Source organism: Manacus vitellinus, unplaced genomic scaffold (genome assembly GCF_001715985.3).
Source record: "Manacus vitellinus isolate BGI_N305 unplaced genomic scaffold, ASM171598v3 scaffold_24_pilon, whole genome shotgun sequence".
Lineage (NCBI taxonomy): Eukaryota > Metazoa > Chordata > Aves > Passeriformes > Pipridae > Manacus > Manacus vitellinus.
The window spans coordinates 6,642,163-6,663,799 of NW_021939798.1; the positions used below are offsets into that span (position 1 = coordinate 6,642,163).

At 47.4% G+C, this 21,637-nt stretch overlaps 1 protein-coding gene across 1 annotated transcript in view; it reads left to right on the plus strand.

Annotated features, from left to right (window-relative positions):
• The window catches only part of CACNA1G (calcium voltage-gated channel subunit alpha1 G), a 145,680-nt gene that overhangs the window by 87,165 nt on the left and 36,878 nt on the right, over nt 1-21,637 (plus strand). Inside the window, 9 exon segments of the mRNA XM_029959986.1 lie at nt 960-1,053; nt 1,649-1,833; nt 1,968-2,033; nt 2,035-2,442; nt 8,060-8,160; nt 9,294-9,417; nt 12,320-12,388; nt 13,268-13,452; nt 19,680-19,806. Of these exon segments, the coding sequence (XP_029815846.1) occupies nt 960-1,053; nt 1,649-1,833; nt 1,968-2,033; nt 2,035-2,442; nt 8,060-8,160; nt 9,294-9,417; nt 12,320-12,388; nt 13,268-13,452; nt 19,680-19,806 (1,359 nt within the window).

The following is a 21,637-nucleotide window of genomic DNA, read 5'->3' on the forward strand; positions in this document are numbered from 1 at the left end:
CCTCCATTGTGACAGGGCTTGGTGCCCTTTGCCAGAGCAGTGGTTTCAGCTGTGAATCCTCCTCTTTTTGGATGGGTATCGGTCGTTCTGGCGAGCACCACTGCCCGTTGGGTGTATCCTGACTATACCACACCCTAAGTGCCTTTCTGCAGTGCCAATGGACAGAATCAGGGTGACACACAGGGACATCCCTAATCAGGTCTGTGCCACAAGACCGAGTGAGAGCCTGGGCACCACGCTGTGAGCACTGGTAAACATCATCTCTCTCTGCCCGAGGATGGGCACCTGTCAGAGCAGGCAGCTCTCGCTCAACCCCCGAGGTTTGAAATGATAAGGCAGAATTTAAACTCCTCAAACGATACAGTGTAAATCCCCAAAACTTCTGCTCCTGTTGTGTGTGGCAGCTGGGAGGGGAATGGCTGCTTACAGCACTTGGGTTCTGCCACCTGGATCCTCTCTGTGCTGATGGGGCGTCCATCGACACGTGCACATGAGTCACATAGGAAATTTGGGGTCTGTTGTGCCCTTTCTGAACTCTGGATTGCTCCATCACTAGAAAGAGCCACACACAGGGAGTTTTAAGACATGGTGTATAAATTAAGAGAGATTAATAGGACCATCTTTTGTCCACAAATTGCTCATCGGATATCTGTCCTTTCCTAACATCTGCCCCATCTGCAATTCCAGCAGCAAAAATTAAGCAATGGTTTGGTTTTTTCTGATCCCTTTCTGGGACCGTGTTTGGAGCCAGAGGCAATCCATCTTCCTGGTAGGAGGTTAATTAGTCTGTGGTATAAACCTGTGCATGCATCATTTTGTGAAAGGTGGTGTTGCATTGTGGTACAAAGTTCAGTGGATCCGTAGGTGTGGTGTTGGAGATGGGAATCCATTTTTGCAGAGGGGTGTCCATGCACTGTGACCCATAACCCTCTTTGCTGAAGCCCTTTGTTTTGCTCCAGGGTGACGCTTCCAAGTCCGATTCCGAGGGGGATCTCTTTCCCCGCAGCCTGGAAGAGGAGGGAGGACTTAAGAAAAACTTGTCAAATCCAGCCTGTGAGTAATAATCCCGGGAGGATGGGCCCTTCCACAGAAACCTCACTTTGCTGTGAAAACAATGTGTCCGAAAGGAAAAAGCCCTCCTAGAGGGAATGCTGTAATACCAGTTGTGGTTTGCTTGACATTGCAGCAGGCTTGTGGCTTGGGGTGGGATTTTGGGATGCAGACAGGGAGAGGCATGATTGCATTTGAGCTGTAATTTCCCCACCAAGCCTGAGGTCTGGGCTTTTGGGCTGTCACTGCAGGATGAACATGGGGAAAGAGGATGGAGGGAGCGGGCATGGGAAAGGAGGTTTCTAGACCTGGAGCTGGTGGGTGTTGGTTTGAGGATTGAGGGGCCACAGATGGCATTCTGCATCTGCTCTCCTCTGTCATTGACACATGATCCCATGGGTACCTGATCCCATTACTGTTTGACATTCCCCTGCCAGGCTGAAGGACAGACTCCCAGCTCTCCAGACGGGCTTTCTGGCCCACATCCCCCTGGTGCTCGGAGCAGAGCCATCCCCACGCAAGCTCTTTGCCTGCCTGAGAGCGGGTTGTAGGTGTGCCCCTTGAGGTGTGACACCTAAAACCCTCTTGTGTCTTCCAGTGATGGCCCTGAGCGACCACCCGGAGCTGAAGAAGAGCCTGACCCCTCCGCTCATCATCCACACCGCTGCCACGCCGATGCCCATGCCCAAGAGTGCCGTGTTTGGGGACGCGGCGCAGGGCTACGAGTCCCGCCGGGCCAGCGGCGTCTCCGTGGACCCCGCCCTCTACGAGCTCAAGTCCTCGGTACTCGCGTCACCTCCTCCTGCGGATGTTCAGTGCGTCCGTGGGGCTGTCCGTCCGCCCATCCGCCCCAGCAGCCTGGCACGGGGCGGGTGGCACGGGGCTGACGCTCTTCCCTGTCCCTGTCCTTCCCGCAGCCCAGCGCCCGCAGCTCCCCGCACAGTCCCTGGCGTGCCAGCAGCAGCTGGAACAGCCGCCGCTCCAGCTGGAACAGCATCGGCCGGGGCCCCCAGCTCGAACAGCATCGGCCGGGCCCCCAGCCTCAAACGGCGGGGGCAGAGCGGCGAGCGCAGGTCCCTCCTCTCCGGGGAGGGCAAGGAGAGCTCGGAGGAAGGGGAGAGCTCGGATGAGGAGCACTCCAGCCGGGCCGGCAGCGTCAATGGCTCTTTGCCTCAGCGCATGGAGTCGCTGGAAACGAAAGGGTCCTTCGACCTCCAGGATACCCTGCAGGTGCCTTCCCTGTACCGGACCAGCAGCATGCACAGCACACGAACCACTGCCTCCGAGCACCAGGACTGCAATGGGAAGACCTCTCCGGGTCTGCTGCTGCACCAGCTCCACCTGGATGACCCCCACCAGGATGGTGATGACGGTGATGATGAAGGCAACATGGTAAGGAAATGCCACGTGTTCGTTTCGGGCTTTTTTCCTTGTCGAAACGATCCTTGTCCCTGTCTTGGGAGCGCACAAGTGGGTGCAAAGCAATGGCCTGTTGCAGGGATAAGGTCTCGCCATCACCACCAGACCAGACTGAGAGTCACCCAGGAGGTCTCTGGGCAGTGGATGACATCAGAAATGGGGTTGGGATCATATCAAGTATTTCAGTGCAGTATCAGATAGCTCATGACGGAGAAATTAGGGCAAAACTCCCTAGGTTCCACTAAAACTTAAAAAGTGAAGGCTATCTACTGGAAATATATGCTTTTCTGGGTTTATTTTTTCACTGTTTTTCAAAAAAGCCCCAAAACAAAGCAAGTAACTTTCCCTGCTTTCCGACTATTATTCAGTTTTTTGCCCCCACAGCAGCAGCAGACAATTGCTATTGACATCAACAGGCAAGGAAAGGGCAGGGCTTGGCCCTCCATTCCCATGGCAGTGTTAGGCCTGTGGAGAGTGTGGTAATTTCAGAGGCTTTGCATTAATTTCCATCTGAAGAGGCATTTTGCCAATGAGCATCTCTTTCATGGCCTGAAAAGAGCCATTTAGGAAATATTAGCTAAAAAGGCTGTAAGCACAGGGAAGGGACGAGGGTTCCTGGTTATTTTTTTTTTTTTTTCACATGGATGTTTGTGTCTTAAGGAGATAAAAGGAATCTGGCTGCTTTTCCAAAGTTGTTTGCATGTCTGGCATGGTGGGGCTTGAGTTAGGCAGCAGGTGTCACAGTCCTGGCTGTCAGGTGTGTGTTGGGATGTCCCTGGGCCGGTTTTGGAGTGTTCCCTGCTCTTCCAAGGTTACCTCTTTGTTTGATTATACCTTGTTCTCAGGCTTAAAAATGTGATGGTCTGATGTGTCATCGCCAGGGGGTAACTCTGTTTCTGCTGGTGGAGCACGTGGGTTTTGGGTAGAGCCACGTGATGGTAACAGGGGCTGTTCTGAGAACAGGAAAGCGGCAGCTTGTGGACATGATTTTACTGTGTTTCACTGAGTTTATTGAATGAAAATGGAATTGGGATCATGTGAAGGGATGCAAAAGCAGCATTTACTCCAGAGTCCTTCTATTCCTTATGGGAGGAGAAAGGGAGTTAGCGCTGGCAGAATGGAGTCACTCAGCCATGAACTCCCTTTAAAAAAAACCATTATCCCATTACATCTCCAGCATGGATCCTCAGCCTGGGATTTTTACTGATTGTCTTAACCTGGTTTTTACCTTCCATAGAATAAATTAAATTTTTAAGAAAAGGAACAGCAATTATTTTTGGAAAAAAACACCATTAAAAGTGATCAAGAGACCATGCTTTTTATTGCTAGCTAGGGATTTTATTTTTTTTTTTCGTGCTCCAACATCTGCTGCTTTTTACAGCTCACCTGGTCCAAACATCCCACTGGTCCCTTCCTTTCTGCCCACAGCATCACGAGCCAGCAGCCCCCCTTGTGGTGGATGTGGTGTGGTGGGACTTGTCCCTCCTCTCCCATCCCACCCAGTCCCCATCCCCAGCCACTGCTGACAATAATCTGTTGAGTAAGATTTTTAATCTTTATTACAGCAGCTGCTTTTAGTATAAACCAAATGTCATCCTCTGTGTACCGAGGTCTGGCCACAGAGGGTTAGACCAAAGATCCCTCAATCCCCTCCCATGCAGTGGTCAGAAGGAAATGCCCAGGCAAAGAATAGACAAAATAGGGTGAGTGAATTGTGCCCTTAGCCCATGGTATGGCCACAGCTGGGACACCAGCAGCTGGCTGGTGCCTTTCCTCACGCTACAAAATATGTCTTCACTGCAAATCACTAAACCAGATGGATTAGAAAATATTGCTCAGATTAGCAAAATGAGCCCCTGGGTTGTGGACCTTCCCTTTGGGATTCCCTCCTGACATTTAGGGAGGATAGTTTGCCCCTAAATCAGCCTTGACAAAGTCAGGGGGAAAAAAAATGGCGTTATAAATGGAAAAAATGAGATACAAAACTCCCCAGCAACAAAAGAAGAGAAAAGCTCAACTGTTACTCAGATCAAAGTAATCCTAAATATGCCCTTCTGCATCAAAGCTTCACATCCCTCCTTGCTGCCTGGTTTTGATTGCCTCTGTGCAGAAATTAAAGGAAGCGCAAACGCTTCGTCTGGATTTCCCAGGCTCCCACTATATTAGTGCTGCTCCACTGCCTTCAATGACTTTATTCTGAATTTCCATCCCTCTGAGGGGCCAGAATCAGGCCCCTGACAGCTCTGCTCCCCAGAAGTATGGAATCACTGCAGACAAGGAGAAATGTCACAGAGAGAGCAATCTGCTGCCTGCTTGGGTTCATGTGGCTGTGACCAGGATCAGGGATCTGCTGCCAGGTCTTTGTTGTTTCTGACTGCTGGATTTTGGATGGTTTTGGGTGCTTTCCACCCAAATTGCTGCGTGCTCAGAGCTGAAAGTGAGGGAAATATTGAATATGCAACCAAATGTGTCCCCTGCTCTCCAAAACCTCATTACATTTTGTGATTGCAGCTCCTTTCCCTTTGCCTATTCCACTTTTTCTCTGTGGTGTGCGGTCCAGCCACTCCCAAACTCTCTCAGCCTGTCCCTGCTGCATATTAAAATTAAATAATCAGGTCTCGAGTGCCTCCATGCAGCTTCCAGCTTGCCTGGAGGTCCACTGCTGCTCACAGTGTTTTTCAGCAGTTCCCCCATCCTTATAATAAATCTTTTATAAATCTAAGCCTCTCCCTTACTCTGAGGAGCGCATCAGTCATCTTTTAATGCCAACTGCCTTTCATCCTGCCCTCAGAAGTGCATTACTATCTGAAATTCCTTAAAAAAAAAAAGCAGCTATTTATCAGCAGCTCTTCTTGCTATAGGATTGAGTGGCTCCATTCCTGCTGCTGCCTGTTAGCACCCAGAACCTCCCCATGTCCTGGCCCCCATGGTGGGGGGCTTGGGGGGGCCTTACCCAGGGAGATTTTTTTTCTGTGTCACTGGCAACTGAATTAAAGAGTAGTTTTCTTCTCCCCCCACATCTTTATTCATCCTGTCCAGGTGTGTTTTATGAACAAATAGATATGATTTGAGCCACATAATTGATATATCACTTTGAACATAATGCAGGCTTAAACAGCAATCAGCCCGATTGTCAGCACTCGGAGCCTGCCCGGACCTTGCTGGGAAAGCATTGGATGGGGCTTAGGCTAGAAACACTCAGGGTTTATTTCACAAATATCTTACATTTGGCTCAAATTAACTGAACTGTGCTGTTCCACTAGTGGAAATCTGGAGTAATTCCTTGGAGTTTAGATTTCTGGGGATGTACTTGGCCCCGCACAGAGCAGCCGGGCTGCAGCCCCGGCCGAGCCCCAGTGCTTGCCCTTAATGTAACCCACTGGATAGAGAGACATGATGGAAGATCACTTTTTGCCTTTGTTATCTGATTTAGCCCATGAACTGCGAGCTGCAACAATTAGCCAAACCCCAAAATATCTTTGGCATTAAAATTGGACAAAAGGAATATAAAGAAGCATTCTGTGCTGCTGACGCATTACCATTCACTACAAATCCCCTTGATAAATACCAGAACTGCTTTGAATAAGAGATACTTCTGGAAACCTTCCAGCTCACAAAGTGAACTGGACCAAGTTGCATCTATTACTCCGTGTCCAGAGGCTGGAGTAGCAGTCACTGTTCTCACCACAACTTTGAGCAGACACCCAATTTTTGTCCATTTATTTACCTTTGTTAAATCTATGGATAATTAAACTAACTAGGCTGCTTGAAGGGATAACACAACCCCAAGGATGCATGCTCTATTAAATACAGTTTAGAGAGAAGGGAGCAGTTCTGACTCCTTGCCTGCAGCTGGAAAAGGGATGTGAGAACATCCAAGACAACCAAAACCCCACTGGTGTATGGTGGCGTGGTCTGTGTGTGTGTAGAAGTGGAGGGAAGGATGGATGGATGGAGGAACAGGGTAAAAAGATTTTACTTTTTTTGTTTGTTTGTTATTCAAACTTTTCTTCTTATTTTCCCAAGATGATTTTTGTTTTTCTGAAGGGTTCAGGTTGTCACTGAGGGCTTTCATTAAAACAGATACCACAATAGTTACTCCTCATCACTAATGAGACCCTTGGCTGGTTGCCTATAGGAACAGAAAGTGCTTGCTCCACTCCACTCAATTACCCTAACAAATCCCATTTTTACAATCCAGACTACTCCAAGTGTGAACAGTTTGGCTCCAAATGAATTCCCCCTCCCTGTTTTTCCAAGATGGAATAAATGAAAGTGCCTCAGTCCCGGAGTGTGGGTGCTCCTGGGGTGTAAGTGGTGATTCCTGCACTGTCCTTCACACCCCTCTATATCCTCATGGCCCTGAACATCTAGAGAAGAAGCTTCAAAGAGCCCATGCAGGCACATTCCCAGGTCTGCCCATCCAAGCCCAGGTGGTAGCAGAGAAATGTGGGTAATGAAAGAGCAAGGATTGGTTTTTATTTATCTGCAAATGCAAAGTGCTGAGGTGACATTGCACACACCAATCTGTGCATTCGTCTTCTGGTGCTTCCATGTGGAAGGGCTGGGAAAGCCCTGGTGTGGTGGGAAGGATGTTGGCTTGGCTTTTAGGTGTTGTCCATGCACAGGGTGCTAATGCTGCAGTGTCAGTGGGATTAAAGATCCTGACTTTCCCTCAGAGACCTGTGAATGAGAAGGTGATAAACCCAAGTCAGAGGCTGTTGCAGCTGAGATGAGTCCTTCCCTCAGCATCCACTTTTTGATGTCTCCATTTGACTTTTTGGCTAAGGCTTTTGCAGTCTGCCCTCCTGACCTGAAATGACCTTGTGGACAGTCTATAGCATAAGTATGCGTGGCTGAGGATGTGCCGTGGTTTCAAGTAGGAATTAATTTGTGGGAGTTGGATGGCCCATGTTCATACAGGTCAGGCTGGCCACGATGTTCCCTTCTGGCTTTATAATCTCCCATCTAATCTGTTCATGCTGAATGAGAGGCAGATGCTTGCCATTGTGTTCCTGGACCAAAACTCGGGTCTCAAATGATTTCTTTAGCTTTCCAGAAGTGCACGGACACAGGGCTTGCCCCAGCCAGCAGCAGGAATCCATCCCTTGCTCCTCTTATAACCTCTGACTTAAGCAGGCTATATTCTTTTAAAAAACCCAAACAACTAAAAAACCACACAAAAATACCACAAAAAAAACTTTAGAAGATTTAGGCAAGCATCTGATGAGTATCTGGAGGGACTGAGGCTGATCAGAGCGGGTTATCAGTCCTTTGGGCAAGGGTTTTATTTATCATGTTTGTCCTCTTGGATAACCATGTGCCAGACACAGTTACTGTGTGTGAAGGAAGAAGCAAGACCGAACCCTGTGAGCTCAGGGGGCTGGTACAGCCCTTACCCGGCTGCCAGAGCTCCTTCCCCTGCCCAGTGGGGTCTTTTTTGGGGAGATAATTTTATTTCAGCTTTACTGAGCACTTGGAGATATGTGTTTAGTGAAAAACTGCCCCGAGTCCTTCACTTGGAAGTTTTGGAGGTTTATTGTTTTAACAGTTCTGTGTTTTCCTCCTGGTCTGTATGTTTTCCTCCTAGAGCAAAAGGGACCGTGTGAAGGCCTGGATACGGGCACGGCTCCCCACCTGCTGCAAAGAGAGAGACTCCTGGTCCATCTACATCTTCGCCCCTCACTCCAGGTAAGGCAGGGCTCTTGGGCAGTGGTGATGTGCTGGGCACAGATGCTCTTTTTACAGTGGCTCATCTGCCCATCTATCCCAGATGGGTCTCTGTATGTCAGTCCACAGAATTTCCAGCCCTTCCCCTGCCCCAGCATGAGGTCAGGGTGAGACAACAAACAACTGCTGGCTGCAGAGAGCATAGGAGTGTCCAGTTGAAACCCATAGCCCAGGGCATGGCTGCAGCTTCATCAGGTTCATCCTTTGCTTTGACATTCTGCAAGTTTGTCACTTGACAGAGTGCAAGGAGTTTGCAGCAGGGGGGAGAGGTGCTGCATTAAGCAGAAATATCTGAATTTGCCCCTGCAACACAACCCGTACCACAGCAAGGGGCAGTCCTTGACCTCCCCAACATGCTTCTCAGCTGGAATTCTCTGTCCTCCCACTTCCCTTCCTCCCTCTCCCAGAGAAGCCCCTCTCCTTGCCTGCAGGCTCCTGGTTCTGCCCTCCCCAAAGCCTGGCCATGCCAGGGCCATCTGTGCTCCGTGCTCCCCCACGGACACGCACCCACACGCAGCGAGGGTTCCCCATGCTCGAGCCAGAGGGCCCTGGACGGTGTTCAGGTTCATTCATACAAAGATTAGAGAGATTTTCAGAAACAGACTTTGGGAAATGTAATACGGTATTATAAATCCTGGGTCAGTGTACAGCCATCTGTCACAATAAATAGCTTCTGTCCCTTTGTTCTGTGTGCACTCAACCCTCACGGGCTCACTGGGAGTATTTCTTCCTTTATTTAAGCTAAACCTGAGCACTAGGAGCCCAGGTAGGGGGCCGAATCCAAACCTGGCCATGTGTCTGAGTTGTGGAAGCAGCTGCTCCATTCCAAGTGAGCCAAACTCCTCTACGAACATTACCAGGGCTTGAAACTTGTGGCCCAGTTCTGCAGCTCGGATCCTTTTCTGTTCCCACCCCTATCTGCCCGCAGCACTCGGCTCTGCCAGGGAGGGGATTGGGAGATTGGAGCTCATCTGCTTTGCAAACGGAGCACCCGATTCCCCTGCCGTGCATCGAGCTGCTGTGTGTCTCCCCAGCCAGTCGAGCATTAATAGCTACTCTGTGTCTACTCTTCTTTTTCTTTTCTTTCTCGGCAGATTCCGTCTGATGTGCAATAAAATCATCACTCACAAGATGTTTGATCATGTCGTCTTGGTGATCATTTTCCTGAACTGCATTACCATTGCCATGGAACGGCCCAAAATTGAGCCTCACAGTGCTGTGAGTTTCTGAGGTTAAGGTTTTCCTGTGCTCCTTGTGGAGCAAACACCCATGGTTTGGACCCCACTGGTGTGCACTCGGTCTCACTTTCTTCTTCTTTTTAAAATGGGAAGCTTCCAACACCTCCTGTGTATCCTTTGAATTAGTTACAGCAACTGTACTGGTGCCTACCTAGCCTCATTTCAAAGCACAAGAGCAGAGCTTATGGCCTGCAATGTATCCAATATCCCATTTCTGGAATTATGATCAAGGTTTTAACACATGACATAGCATGACATCTGTCTCAGTTTCCTTCTCTGAGAAACCTTCAAACACTTTTCCTCTCTCAACACAATGTTCGCTTCTTCCATCTGTTCCCCACGGGCACGTATGTGTGGTGCGAAGGGAATGGGGGAAACTGTTCATTTCATACTCCTCTCTCCCCTTTGTGTATCAGCTTTGTTGTGACACCAGAAAAACTGAATTGATACAGGCACTGTAATGCCAGTTCCCTGAACCGCTTTGTTTTAGTATGCTGTGTAAGGATCCCTGAAACCAGACCCTCACAGCACCAACATCCATCAATCAGAGGGGCAGAATCATCCTATTGCTCTTTTATTTTAGCATAGATTGGGGCTGAGATGTGCTGGGCTCTTGCTGGTGTATCGCACAAGACTGCTCATATCACAATTGTAAAGAATCCTGGTTTGTTGATGTAGGCGTGTCAGGCTGTTCATTTTTGTGGATCTTCAACTAAGACCTCAAAACTGGAGTCTTGGATGCTCTGTGCCTATTTTAAGCATTCCCTAGTAGTCCTCCTTACTGTGACAGTTTTGCCCAGCAGTCCCTCCCCTAAATCCATTTTTTCTTTCAGTTACCATGCAGTCATGGTGCATCAACTCACAGCTGCAGGAAGAGGGCAGGGCTCCCTGCCAGCCAATCTAGCAGGGGAAGTCACCCTGCTGCTCCTCAAATGGGCAACCCTGAGAATGTCCCTTTAAATATCAAATGTTTCTTTGGAGCCCCTTGCTGTGACCTCCGAGAGTCACAAGTCACCAAGGCTGGCTCTGAAAGGAGCTGTAGTTACAAAAGGATGAAGGGAATGGGGTGACACGTGTAAGTCAGGGGAGTCCACAGCAAAGAGCTGTAGCACCCAAACCCAATACTTCATACAGGAGAGGAGCAGGAGCTGTGGTGTCCCCTGGCATTGGGAGAGTGCAGAGAGGAAAGGAGACAGGGACTGGTGTGAGCTTAGTCACCATCAGGTTATAACCAAGAGAACCAAAACGGGTCCAGGGCTGGACTGAGCTGGACCATGGTCTGGGAGCAGCAGAGGAGAAGGGGGATGCTGAGTGGTGGGGCAGAGGAGCCAGGAGGAGTGCACGGGCCCTGCCTGTGCTGATGGAGCTCTCATCTGGAAACCGAGAGAGTTAGTTTAGGTCGAGTTGTTTAAAATAATTGTTCTTTGCTTCCCTGAGCTGTGGATTTTCTAACTGCTTCAAGCGAGTTCTCTTTCCCTGTCCCAGTTTCAGCTGGCTTATCAGAACAGGGGATTCTGTTGCTACCCAGCACGCGCTCCCCACTGCAGAGTGCACGACATGGGCCGGGGAGATTATCCTTCGAAACAGCCACGCGCTTGCCAGGGAGGGAGGCAATATCCTCAGTCTCTCCTCCACACTATTGCTGTTTTATCTCCAGCTCCACAAGCAGGTCCCTACTCTCTCCCTCCTGCCCACTGCCTGCCCCTCTATAGCAGTCTTTTGTGTGGCAGTCAGCTAACGGCCAGAGATGTTTCCTATCACAGCTCATACAATCACAGTGCAGGTCTAGGACCTAATTAATTATGGACCTGCTATGGAAACAAGCTGCTGTGTGGTTCCTGAGTCACTTTCAGTAAATCATGATATGGCAAGAGAGAGAGAGTTGCCAAGGTGTTTTGTCTTGGTTAAATTGCATCTCATTTTGAGCGAGAGATCTGCATCTCTTATGGGACTGCTCTGTAGGGAGCGGCAGAAATAAATCCAAAATTGTTATTATCAGAACTGGGGCCAGTTGAGCTGTATGCACACATGCATACATGCACACACATCATCTTTCCTCCAGCCTCCATCTTCTGCTGTCCATTTCTCAGTACAGGCAATCAGAGGTGGTTCAGGGATTAGGGAAAAGTGTAATTTATTTAATGATCATCATTAAAAAGATAGGTTTCTGCTAACTACAGATAGGGAACCAGTCCATGGTCTCATCTGTAATCACTAGCTGCAATTGCAGAGCAGTGGCAGTGAGGATGGCATGGTCTGGTGGATAGCACAGGGGACTGGGAGATGTGGCTGTTGGGCCTCACGCCAGGTCTAACCCACGGCTTTGGGCAAGAGAATCAACCTTTTGGGGGCAGATCTCAGCTGGCATAAAACCCCAGAGCTTTTCTGGCTTCACTGGAGCTGTGACAACTCATGCCAGCTGCACTTCAGCATCCCACGGGTCCTGCTGCCTCACAGCTCAGCCACTCTAATATTGACTTAATTTCTGGGAGAATTGGGAGCTCAGTGATATTTACACTGCGCGATGACGTCTGCAGGTGAGGGGCAGGTAGAGATTTATCAAGCATGTTTCAAGGGGGAAATATCTCCCTGTTACTGCAGGGGAGGTTGGAACTGGGGGCAAATAGGGGGATTTTGGAGGCAGATGCTGGCGGCTCCCCTGTCCATGGTGCTGACACAGAGCTGGGTACTGGCAGGGCTGAACCATGAGAAGTGTTATTGTCTAAATATTTGGATTTTTATCTCTTTGCGAGCAAACAGTCCGAGGCTTGTTTCAGCACAGAAGCTGGAGAACAGTTATCAACTGCCTAAATATGCATGGGGAGATGTACAGCTGCAGAGAGCAGGCTATAAAACACTGTCTCTCATTTTCTTTTTTGTAGGAACGGATTTTCCTAACACTCTCCAACTACATCTTTACAGTCATCTTCCTGACTGAGATGACAGTTAAGGTAAATGAATTTGGAGATAAGTGTGCCTGCATTATATTAGTGATCTTTTATTACGGTGGACTCACAAAACCCCTAGGTCTACCAGCTGTGAGTGAGGTGTATATTTTTCTCATCTGAATCATATTCAAATACCCACCACATGCCTTATTCTGAGCACGTTTTACATCAGAACAATTTCACTGAAGTTCCTCTTGATTTACACCATTATATGAGCAATGGGATCCTTCAATTCAGCAATCCTTCCCTATTCAGCAAAGCTCTTGGAGCACACGCTTAACTTCAACCATGCATGTAAGTCCCATTGTCTTCAACAACCAGTTGTCCTCAACAACCTAAGCCTCTGTGTGCTTTCCTGAGGAGGGAGAGACTTAAGCATGTTGAAACACTTTGCTGGATTTGAGGCAGGAGGCTCAGAAACCCATTGCTGTAAATCTCTCTTGTGTAATTCATAATCATCTCGCTGAACAATTGCTCTTTCTTTGGAAAGTTTCTCTAGTTTCTTTATTTGCAAAGCTTGTACATGATTGCTTCGGGTCAGCCACTCTGAACCTTCTCCCCTGCAGTCTATAGGAATAAAATGAGATCAAATTTTTTTTTGTGCCAGAGCTGAACGTTTTAAGAACAGTTTTGTGCAGGTACGTTTATCTACATTAAAAGTACATCAGCTCTAAGGGACAACCTGGGATGTTTCTGCAGCGGTATTTTCATAATTCTTTCAATAGAACACTTTGCTGGTTTGGCTAATTAGGCTTCTGTACTGGGAAGCAAATGGACTCACAGACTTGTATCTGTAAATAACGCGTTCTCAGCAGGTTGCTAAGTGGAACAAACATATTGCGTGTGATACTCATAATTTGTTGCAACTTGGTGTCCGGGCAGGTGGTGGCACTAGGCTTGTGTTTTGGGGAGAAAGCCTACTTGAAGAGCAGCTGGAACGTGCTGGATGGGGTGCTGGTTCTCATCTCCGTCATCGACATCCTGGTCTCGATGGTGTCAGACAGCGGCACGAAAATCCTGGGGATGCTGCGGGTGCTGAGACTGCTGAGGACACTGCGGCCCTTAAGGTGAGTAGAGGCTGAGGAAGAGCTCAGAGAGTGTAGGATGTGTGTGCCAAAGAAGGGGCTGAGCATTTGTGCAAGGGAAGGGGCAGGAGAGACAAGGGCACGGCGTCACCGGTGTTATTCCAGCCTCCTGCGGCTCCGCAGACAATGAGCGCCTGCCGGTCCTGCAGAGCCTCAGGGAGCTCTGGGTCTTGCTGTGTGTTGGGACCAGCCCCAAGTGCAATAGTAAACTGATCAATGCCTCTTTTGCTCATTAAAACACACATCCCCTGCTATTTGCGTTCTCATTTGCTCTGTGTAAAGTGCAGCTTAACAGCTTCTTCTCCCCCTTTCCTTCAGGCAGTCAATGCCTTTTGTAACAAAGAAGGAAATTAGTAGCAGGTGGCAGATCATTTTTAAGGAAGCAGAGACTCAACTGTTGCTTAACCTAGAATGCAAAGAAGGCTTTTTTCCCCAGCTCCCCATTAATTTTACTGAGACATTTATTTTGAAAATGGCCCAGACAAGATGAAAGCCATTGTCCTGCTAAGTTGGTCCCCCATCTCGTCTAGCAGGCAGTATTCCACGCTCCAGGGGCAAGCTCCCCTCTGATAAGAATCTGCCCAAGGACCAGCCTCTTCCAAACAGGCATCTGTTTGTGACCTGTACCCCAAGGCATGAAGGTTTCTCTCCATGCTAAATGCAGTCCCTCTTTAATACCATTGTTGCTGCTCTTGTTATGCAGCAGCTAATAAACCTTCCTGCTCAAAGCATCTTTGTGTGCCTGTCATATCTTACTGCTGCTTCCTTCATAAAAGGTTCGCTTTCAGTCAGGATTTCCTCTTTCAGGACAGAAAAATAGGAGCCTGCTTCAGGTAGAAGATGTTGTTTTTACTATTCCCCTGTGAATAATAAGTCTAAATAACAGTGGCCTTGCCTATATGTATATCTTTCAAATGTTCTCGACAGCTATAAAAGACATTCTGTTCAGTTGGTCTGTGTGTGTTGTGCTTGGTGAGTTTGAGGGCGTGAGATGTTTTTAATCATTTTTATCTAGCACCTTTGAGGTGATTCATCTCCCTCACCATGTGAGTAGACTGTCTTCTTATGTGACTCCAATTCTGACTTTTCTCTCTTCATGTGTCCCCCAGTATCTCAAGTCAGCTGCTGTTTCTGGGGTAGTTTCTGCCCAGTTGAGTAGATATGGTTGAGTAGATATGGTTGAGTAGATGTGCTCTGTTCTGCTCTTCTGCTTTGGCTGCTTTTTGACCTTCATTAAGAAAACCTATAAAATAATCTGTTTAGCTCTGGGTAAAAGAAGGATGGATTTCCCATGTCCGAACTGTGGAATGCAAGCTTCTCTTTTGATGTTCCCTAGTTAAATCGGATCTAGAGGAAGACATTTGGGTTGTGCTGAGCCCTGTTGTAGTCTGACCTGTCTGACCTGGTAAAAGCCCTGTATGCTTCTTTATAGATCTGTAGGTCTGCCTGGCCAGGACTTGGGCCTTTTTTAGCTGGAGCCTTTCTCTGTAGGCACCTATGTGCATGAAAAATCTGCAGTTATGGTGAATAATCCACTCAGTAACTGCAGGCAGGAGGAAGACCTGCCATCTGGAGCGTGTTCAGGATTAGGCTCTCCCATTGCTATTCCATTCCTGTTGGCATTTGATATGTTTTCTCAAGAGAGTATGTGAATGTTTTCAGCCAACACGCTGCTTTCTACTACAAAGGAAACGTAAAAAAGACAGCAACAAGCCCATTCCCTAAATATGTTCAGAATCAGTTCTGTCTCCCTGTAATTAGATTTGTAGGAAATGAAAAAGCAGCCATCAAACTGGGGGCTTTTCAGTAAGTCATAAATCTCCTCATGTGGAAACCCATCTGCCTCTGGGCTGCACATCTGGGCTGCCCTGAGCCCGCCTCTGCCCACGGCTGCCCGCTCTGCCTTTGCCGCGGGCTGCGGTGAGTGGCTCGGGGATCTCACCATCACTGCCTGGGATGTGCAGCTGCATCAACACGGGATGACAGCTGGGACAGGTGACCTGAGGTCTCTGCACACCGTGGCTCCAGTCCCTGTGTCTGGGTGGAGGCCGAGCCAATGTTTTTCTTTTCCTAGAAGAATCAGGGCAAAGACCAAAGCCAGTGCTCCACTCCCACCACAGAGGAGCAAATCCCGCTCCTTCTGTCCTCCCTTTCTGGGGGCACTCAGGGACAGGGGTGCAGTGAGGACACCTTCGGTGAGAAGCCAAGCCACAGCTGTGTGTCACACTGAACTGGAGAGCAGGGACAGCCCTCGTTGTCTCTGCGTTGGCTTTCCCACTTGATGGTCTGGAAGGGGGATTCTCCCATAAGACCTCTCTCATTCTGTCTCTGATTTTCTCCCATGGAAAAAAAACATTGCTTTACACAGCACACAAGCCCAGGCATTAAAAAAACTGGCCTGTGTGCCAATCACGGGGTTTTGATTGCATGATTGATTATCAGCCTCCAAATTGAATCCATGAGGATTCAAGCTCAGCTTTATGACCAGAATTCCAAAAATAAATGCACAAAGGAGTGACATTTAAAGATGTTTCCATGACCCTCTGATGTTTCAGCCAATAAAGGGATTGCTTATACAATAACATTCCTTCCTAATGCATTCAACCTGCTGTTGTTGGGATCAAGTGTTGTAGCTTAAGATACAAGAGAAATCAAAATTGAAAATGTATTCAGATTTAATGTGGGTGGATGTCAGTGCTGTTTTACTCTCTATAGAGCCTGGGCTTTGACTCCCAAAGCACAGAGATAAATTATTCACTTTTCATACCATCATGGTATCAAATAGTCATTTCATAGACTCTCTTCTATCCATCATATTATAACCTTTGCTAATTTTTTTTTTATCTGTGGAGGGAGGTCTTCATTAACATTGATCTGTTACTTCATCTAAGTGCTACTACTTCTTCTGAGTGCTCTGATCAGGCTAGCAGGCTTAACTTTGGTAATGGATCCAGCTGGGATGAGGCTGGTGGTGGGTTTGGAGCGTCTCACACCAGAGGTTTAACAGCACTGGGAACGCTGAGACCAGCAAAACCAGGGGGAACTCGGGGGATTAACATTTCTTCACACCGAAAAGGGAAAAAAAGGTGTCATTTTAATTTCCCCATTTGTCATGTGCCTGATGCAGACTGGAACTGTGCTGGGTGGAACCTCAGCAGGCCTGCGGCTCTGGCACAACCGGAGGGCTCAGAATCAGCCGCATCCTTCGGCGATCGATTGCAGGAGTGGGGGTCAGATAATAGGAGTTTACAAGCCTGATATCAGCAGGACCTTGGGCAGAACTGATGAGGTGTGGGGATACTGTGTGCTGACATATTGGACGTGGTGCCAATCATCTGGAAAAACTGAGAATTTCATTGGCACCTCTTAGGGAGTTATCAGACTCTCAGGAGAGTGGCAGGAGTCTTTGCACAGACTTGCCCTGATGTTGGATCAGGCTCTTAGTCTCTCCAAGGTCTGAAGGTTTCCATTAGTAAGAACTATTATTTTTCAAAGTCTTTTCAAAGTGTTTTCTCCCTGAAGGGCTGAAAACAGCACTGGCATAGAGCTAAACTGGTGGCAGCTTTTACCCTAATGGATTCTCATTTGAGGAATTCCCTGGTTGATCAAAACACTGAAAGAAGCCAAAAACTGCAGTTTTTCAGCCCTTTTTTTTCTCATCACACACGACTTTGCAAAGTCAGACAAGTAACCTGCTATTTTCTCTCTCTCAGCTGGATACCAAATAGTATCTCACAGGGGAAATCACTTTATTATTTCTAGAACAGCATTTCTTAATAAGTGGTAGAGAAAATTATCAACTTTAAACTCTGGAGACTAAATTTCTTCCTTGTTCCCCAAAATTTAAGGATGCTGCGGTAGTTTAGACATAGACCTTCAGTTTAGAGAACTCAGCCTCTGTTCCATCCTGTGTGACAGTGGACAGAATACATAAGTCAGCATCACTGAAGGCTCTGAAGTACCTAATTCCCATTGAAATCGTTGGAATTCGGTTGTGTACCCCTGAGAACAAGTCCTGCAGTCCTCCCCCTCATTTTCCCATCTGTAGTTTGGCAGTTGTAGTATTTCACCCAGGACTGTGTGAGGGGTGGCGAGGTCTTTAGTCCATCTGAGGTTCAGCCTCAGTCTGTGCAGCCCAAGGCTTGCTGTGTGCACTCAGACACGGCCCCTTGGGCTGCACTAACCAGCTCATTGAGTCGGGCACACTGACCTGCTGCTCTCCAGCTCCTCTGCTTGTTGGTCTCACCTCGGCTCTCAGCCCTGGTGCAGGTACAGTGTGGCAGCAACAACCACTCCACCCTCCAGCTCATTCTCTAAAACATCCAGATCTGAGCATCAGGAAAGCTGAGGTTGTCCAAAATAGAGAGCCACAGCACTTACCTGGCAGAGATGCCCAGCATGAGGAATAGCAGCATCTGCTCTTTGTGTTTTGCTGGTGAGGAAGTGGATAAAAATACCACCATCTGTTTCTTTCTTAAAGTGGTAACTGATGAGTTAGCCTTGACATTTTGAGTAAATATTTAACCAGAAAAAAAGAAAAATAAGTTTTAGCTTTTCAGGATACCGTTTAAAGCCAACAGTTTTGGTAAGAGCTGGTGCCTGTGCACTGAGCGTTGCAGTTTGCTCAACCTGCAGGCTCTGGGGCAAGAGAGGTCTGATGCAGGTTGACTGTGGTCCCAGCTGAGGTGGCCCATGCTGACCATGTGGATGTGTCCATGGGGACCTCTGCTGGGAGCACTATGCCCGGGAAGTGGGGAGAGAAGGAGCACTTGAATCCTGTCCAGGCAACAAAACTCCAACTGTGCTTCAGGTGATGGAGCCAGACTTGGGGAGAAACAGGAGAAGTGGTGAGAGGATTCCCATGGCAAGTGAGACCCGGGCAGAAACAAGGTGAGGGAGTTTGTGGCACGTTTGAGTGCCAAGTGTTCAAAGGAGTCACCAGCCAGCACCCAAAAGCACACAGCCACTTCCCTCCCCTGACTTCCACAGTAAACAGCCACTTCTGCCTCAGGAAAGCACAGTTTCTATGGCATCAGTACAAATTGATTTACAGCGCTATTGAAATGCTTAATTCCAGTTGGCATCAAGAGGAAGGAGGCATGTAACCTCTTCAGGTGCCTTTCTCGGTCCCCACCTTCAGGTCGGTTAGTCTGAATACCTCATTCATCTTTCCCAGCATGGTGAGATGGCTTCTCTAAATCACACAAGACTTGTCCTTTCATTGCAACATTGTCCTTGAGAGTATAGAACAGTTTCTGCTTTTTTCTTTCTCCACCTGCTTCAGTCATGAAGTCAACATTATTCTTCCCCAACCTTCCAATATGATCTAATCTTCTGTTATGAAATTCTGTGTGACACCAGACAGAGAGGAGCTACAGAAATTAGGTTAGATGCCTGTGGTCCTGTCAGTGAAGTTTCACCTTGAGGACAGCTCTGGTTCATAGCTGAGGCTGTACAGTTGGTTTAAGGCAGAGACTGTGATGGTCTGGGGCATAGCTCAGGTCTCTGTACACAGCAGCACTATAAGGACATGTACAGGTTGGTTTTTTTAAGATGAGGGTGGTGGAACACTGGCATAGCATCCCCCAGAGATGTGGTAGTTGCCCCATTTCTGGAAATAATCAAGGTCAGGCTGGACAGGGCTCTGAGCAACCTGATCCAGTGGAAGGTGTCCCTGCTTATTGCAGGGGGTTGGACTAGATGGCCTTTAAAGGTCACTTTTAGCCCAAACCATTCTAATGATTCTGTAATCGCTACAGATGTGCAAACAGATGCATAAGAGTGGCTGCTCCATTTCACAGACTGAGACAGGGAAATCAAGAACCTTGCCTAAATCTATACAGAAAGGGACACTAGGAGGCCCTCTCTTTGCAGTCTTGGACAGGCTACAAGCATAAAAGTCTGTGTCTGTGGATGGCCCAAACAAAAGAGCTGAATTTTCTGGCCTGGCTCCTTATACGTGTTCTCCTCCTTCTGCTCTTCACTTATGCAAAGCTGTGTGTGTATAGGCAGAGACCTTTTCCCTCCAACACTTCCATAATATCACAGGTCAGTCTTCCAGAACTGCTGTTTCCATCATGATTTTTGAGTTATTTGTCATTCTAAAAAAAAAAAATTCATAGTGCTGTGTTCTCCCTATTCTAGCTTGATAGGAGGCAGAACTGGGCAGGAACAGGACTAACAGCTTTTGTGCTTACTTGCCCCTACAGAGTCATTAGTCGAGCCCAAGGACTGAAGCTGGTGGTGGAGACTCTCATGTCATCCTTGAAGCCCATTGGGAACATTGTGGTCATCTGCTGTGCCTTTTTCATAATCTTTGGGATCCTGGGAGTTCAGGTGAGTCCCCTGTAAGCCTCAGCACCCAAGGGAAAGCATAACAACCCCCAGATGCCCCCACATCTGGATATCTGTACCAGTGGGCACAGTATAAGCCTTTCTGAACTGAAACTGAGGTCAGTTGGGCTGAGTGTTGCTGCTCATTGCAGAGGGCTGGACTAGATGACCTTTATAGACCCCTTCCAACCCAACCCATTCTATGATTCTACAATTTCCCCTCCACTTTTCTTCTAGTTATGAACCAATGGGGAAATACAAACTCAAAGCTGAAACTATTGGCTTGGAAACTCCAGAGAGACCTTGACTTGAAGACTCATTCAGATTCTGACAGTTTGTCTAACTGAAAGCTTGCAGAGATAGAGATTTCTGAACCTGTTTCCTGCCTGCTCTGCTGGCAATATCCTCAGTCCCAGGAGTGCAGGAACCTGGGGGAAAGTGGCAGTTTCCAGTGCAATTGGTTTCTCATTACCTGGGAAGAAGAGATTGCTTCATATAAATATTCTGACATAACACTTACTTCTTTCTGAAGTTTATCTGATCTGTCACAGCCAGCTTTGGAAAGCGACTCTGTTTGGCTTTGTTTTGGAAAGGTGTCTTATATAATATTTTACACTAATATACTGTTTAAATAATAAATACAGCATTGAAAATAAACAGAGAAGAAAATCATGCCATCCATAACCACCTCAGCAGCTAGATTGGCTTGGCACAGTGTAACAGCATCCATCCATTTTACTAAACAGATTCATAGAACTAAGTATATCCCATAAAACAATATAAGACTCAGACATGGGAAAATTTATGCCAAACAACAAAACTTGCAGTATGCTCTTTGAATTTCTTCCCTGCTAATTGCAGTGCTTTCCCTGGTGACTTGCAGTCTTACGTTAAATTGTCATGACTATTGATGTGCTTCGGTGGTAGATACAAGCAAGACTGATCCTGTATTCAGGATGCAAAATTTGCAGTTAATATTTATGTCTAATTAGGTGTAAGATGAGGCCGTAGCTGTTTTCTATAAAAAGATGATCTCTCAAAGTTACAGATAGTTTTTCCATTTAAATATAAGCTGGGGATCAAACTAGAGGTTTTTAATGCTATTAAAATACAGACATCAGTGTTTATAACAGTGTGTCCTCTCAGCAAGACTGTTTTGGTTGTAGAGCTGCCCACAAGTGAATAGTCATTAATCAGACACAAGAAATAGGTGAATAAAACAAGTCCAGTAGGAAACACTGGGTCTTTTCCTTTTGGAAGTGCTTAATTGTGAAGCACTGATGGGGATCAGCATTTTTTCATGCTGTGCTTTGTATTTCCAAACCCTGTCAGTAGCCCTGTTACTGCTCCCATCTGAGTGGCATTGCAGCCCAGCTCCTGGAGAAGTTATATTTACAGATACTATATTAAAAACAGTTGTTTACCTTTCTGCCTAATTAAAACTTTTCTCTGTGAAGAGTATATCTCCCCAGTCTGCCTTACCACGGATAGTGTTTCTCCATGGAAAGATCAGGGAATACTTCTCTTCTTGCATCCAGAGGTTTTATGATTGCGTTGAGCGGTGATTAATTTTGCATGCCTAGAGACCATCCTTCTGCTGTTGATTTCAGAAGGAAACCCATGGAGTAATGTGTGGGTTTATCTTGTTCGCTGTTATTTCTACTGATATTTGTCTAGAAAAACAGATCAAACCCCATCAGTGTCTCTTCTCTGTATACCCAGGTGGTGTTTTAAGGAGCCTGGAGAGCAGGTTGCCATTTCCCCTCCACCCCCCAACAGTAATGTCAATAGCTTCTGTCAGCAAATAAAACTAGATTTGTTGGCTGTCTCCTGG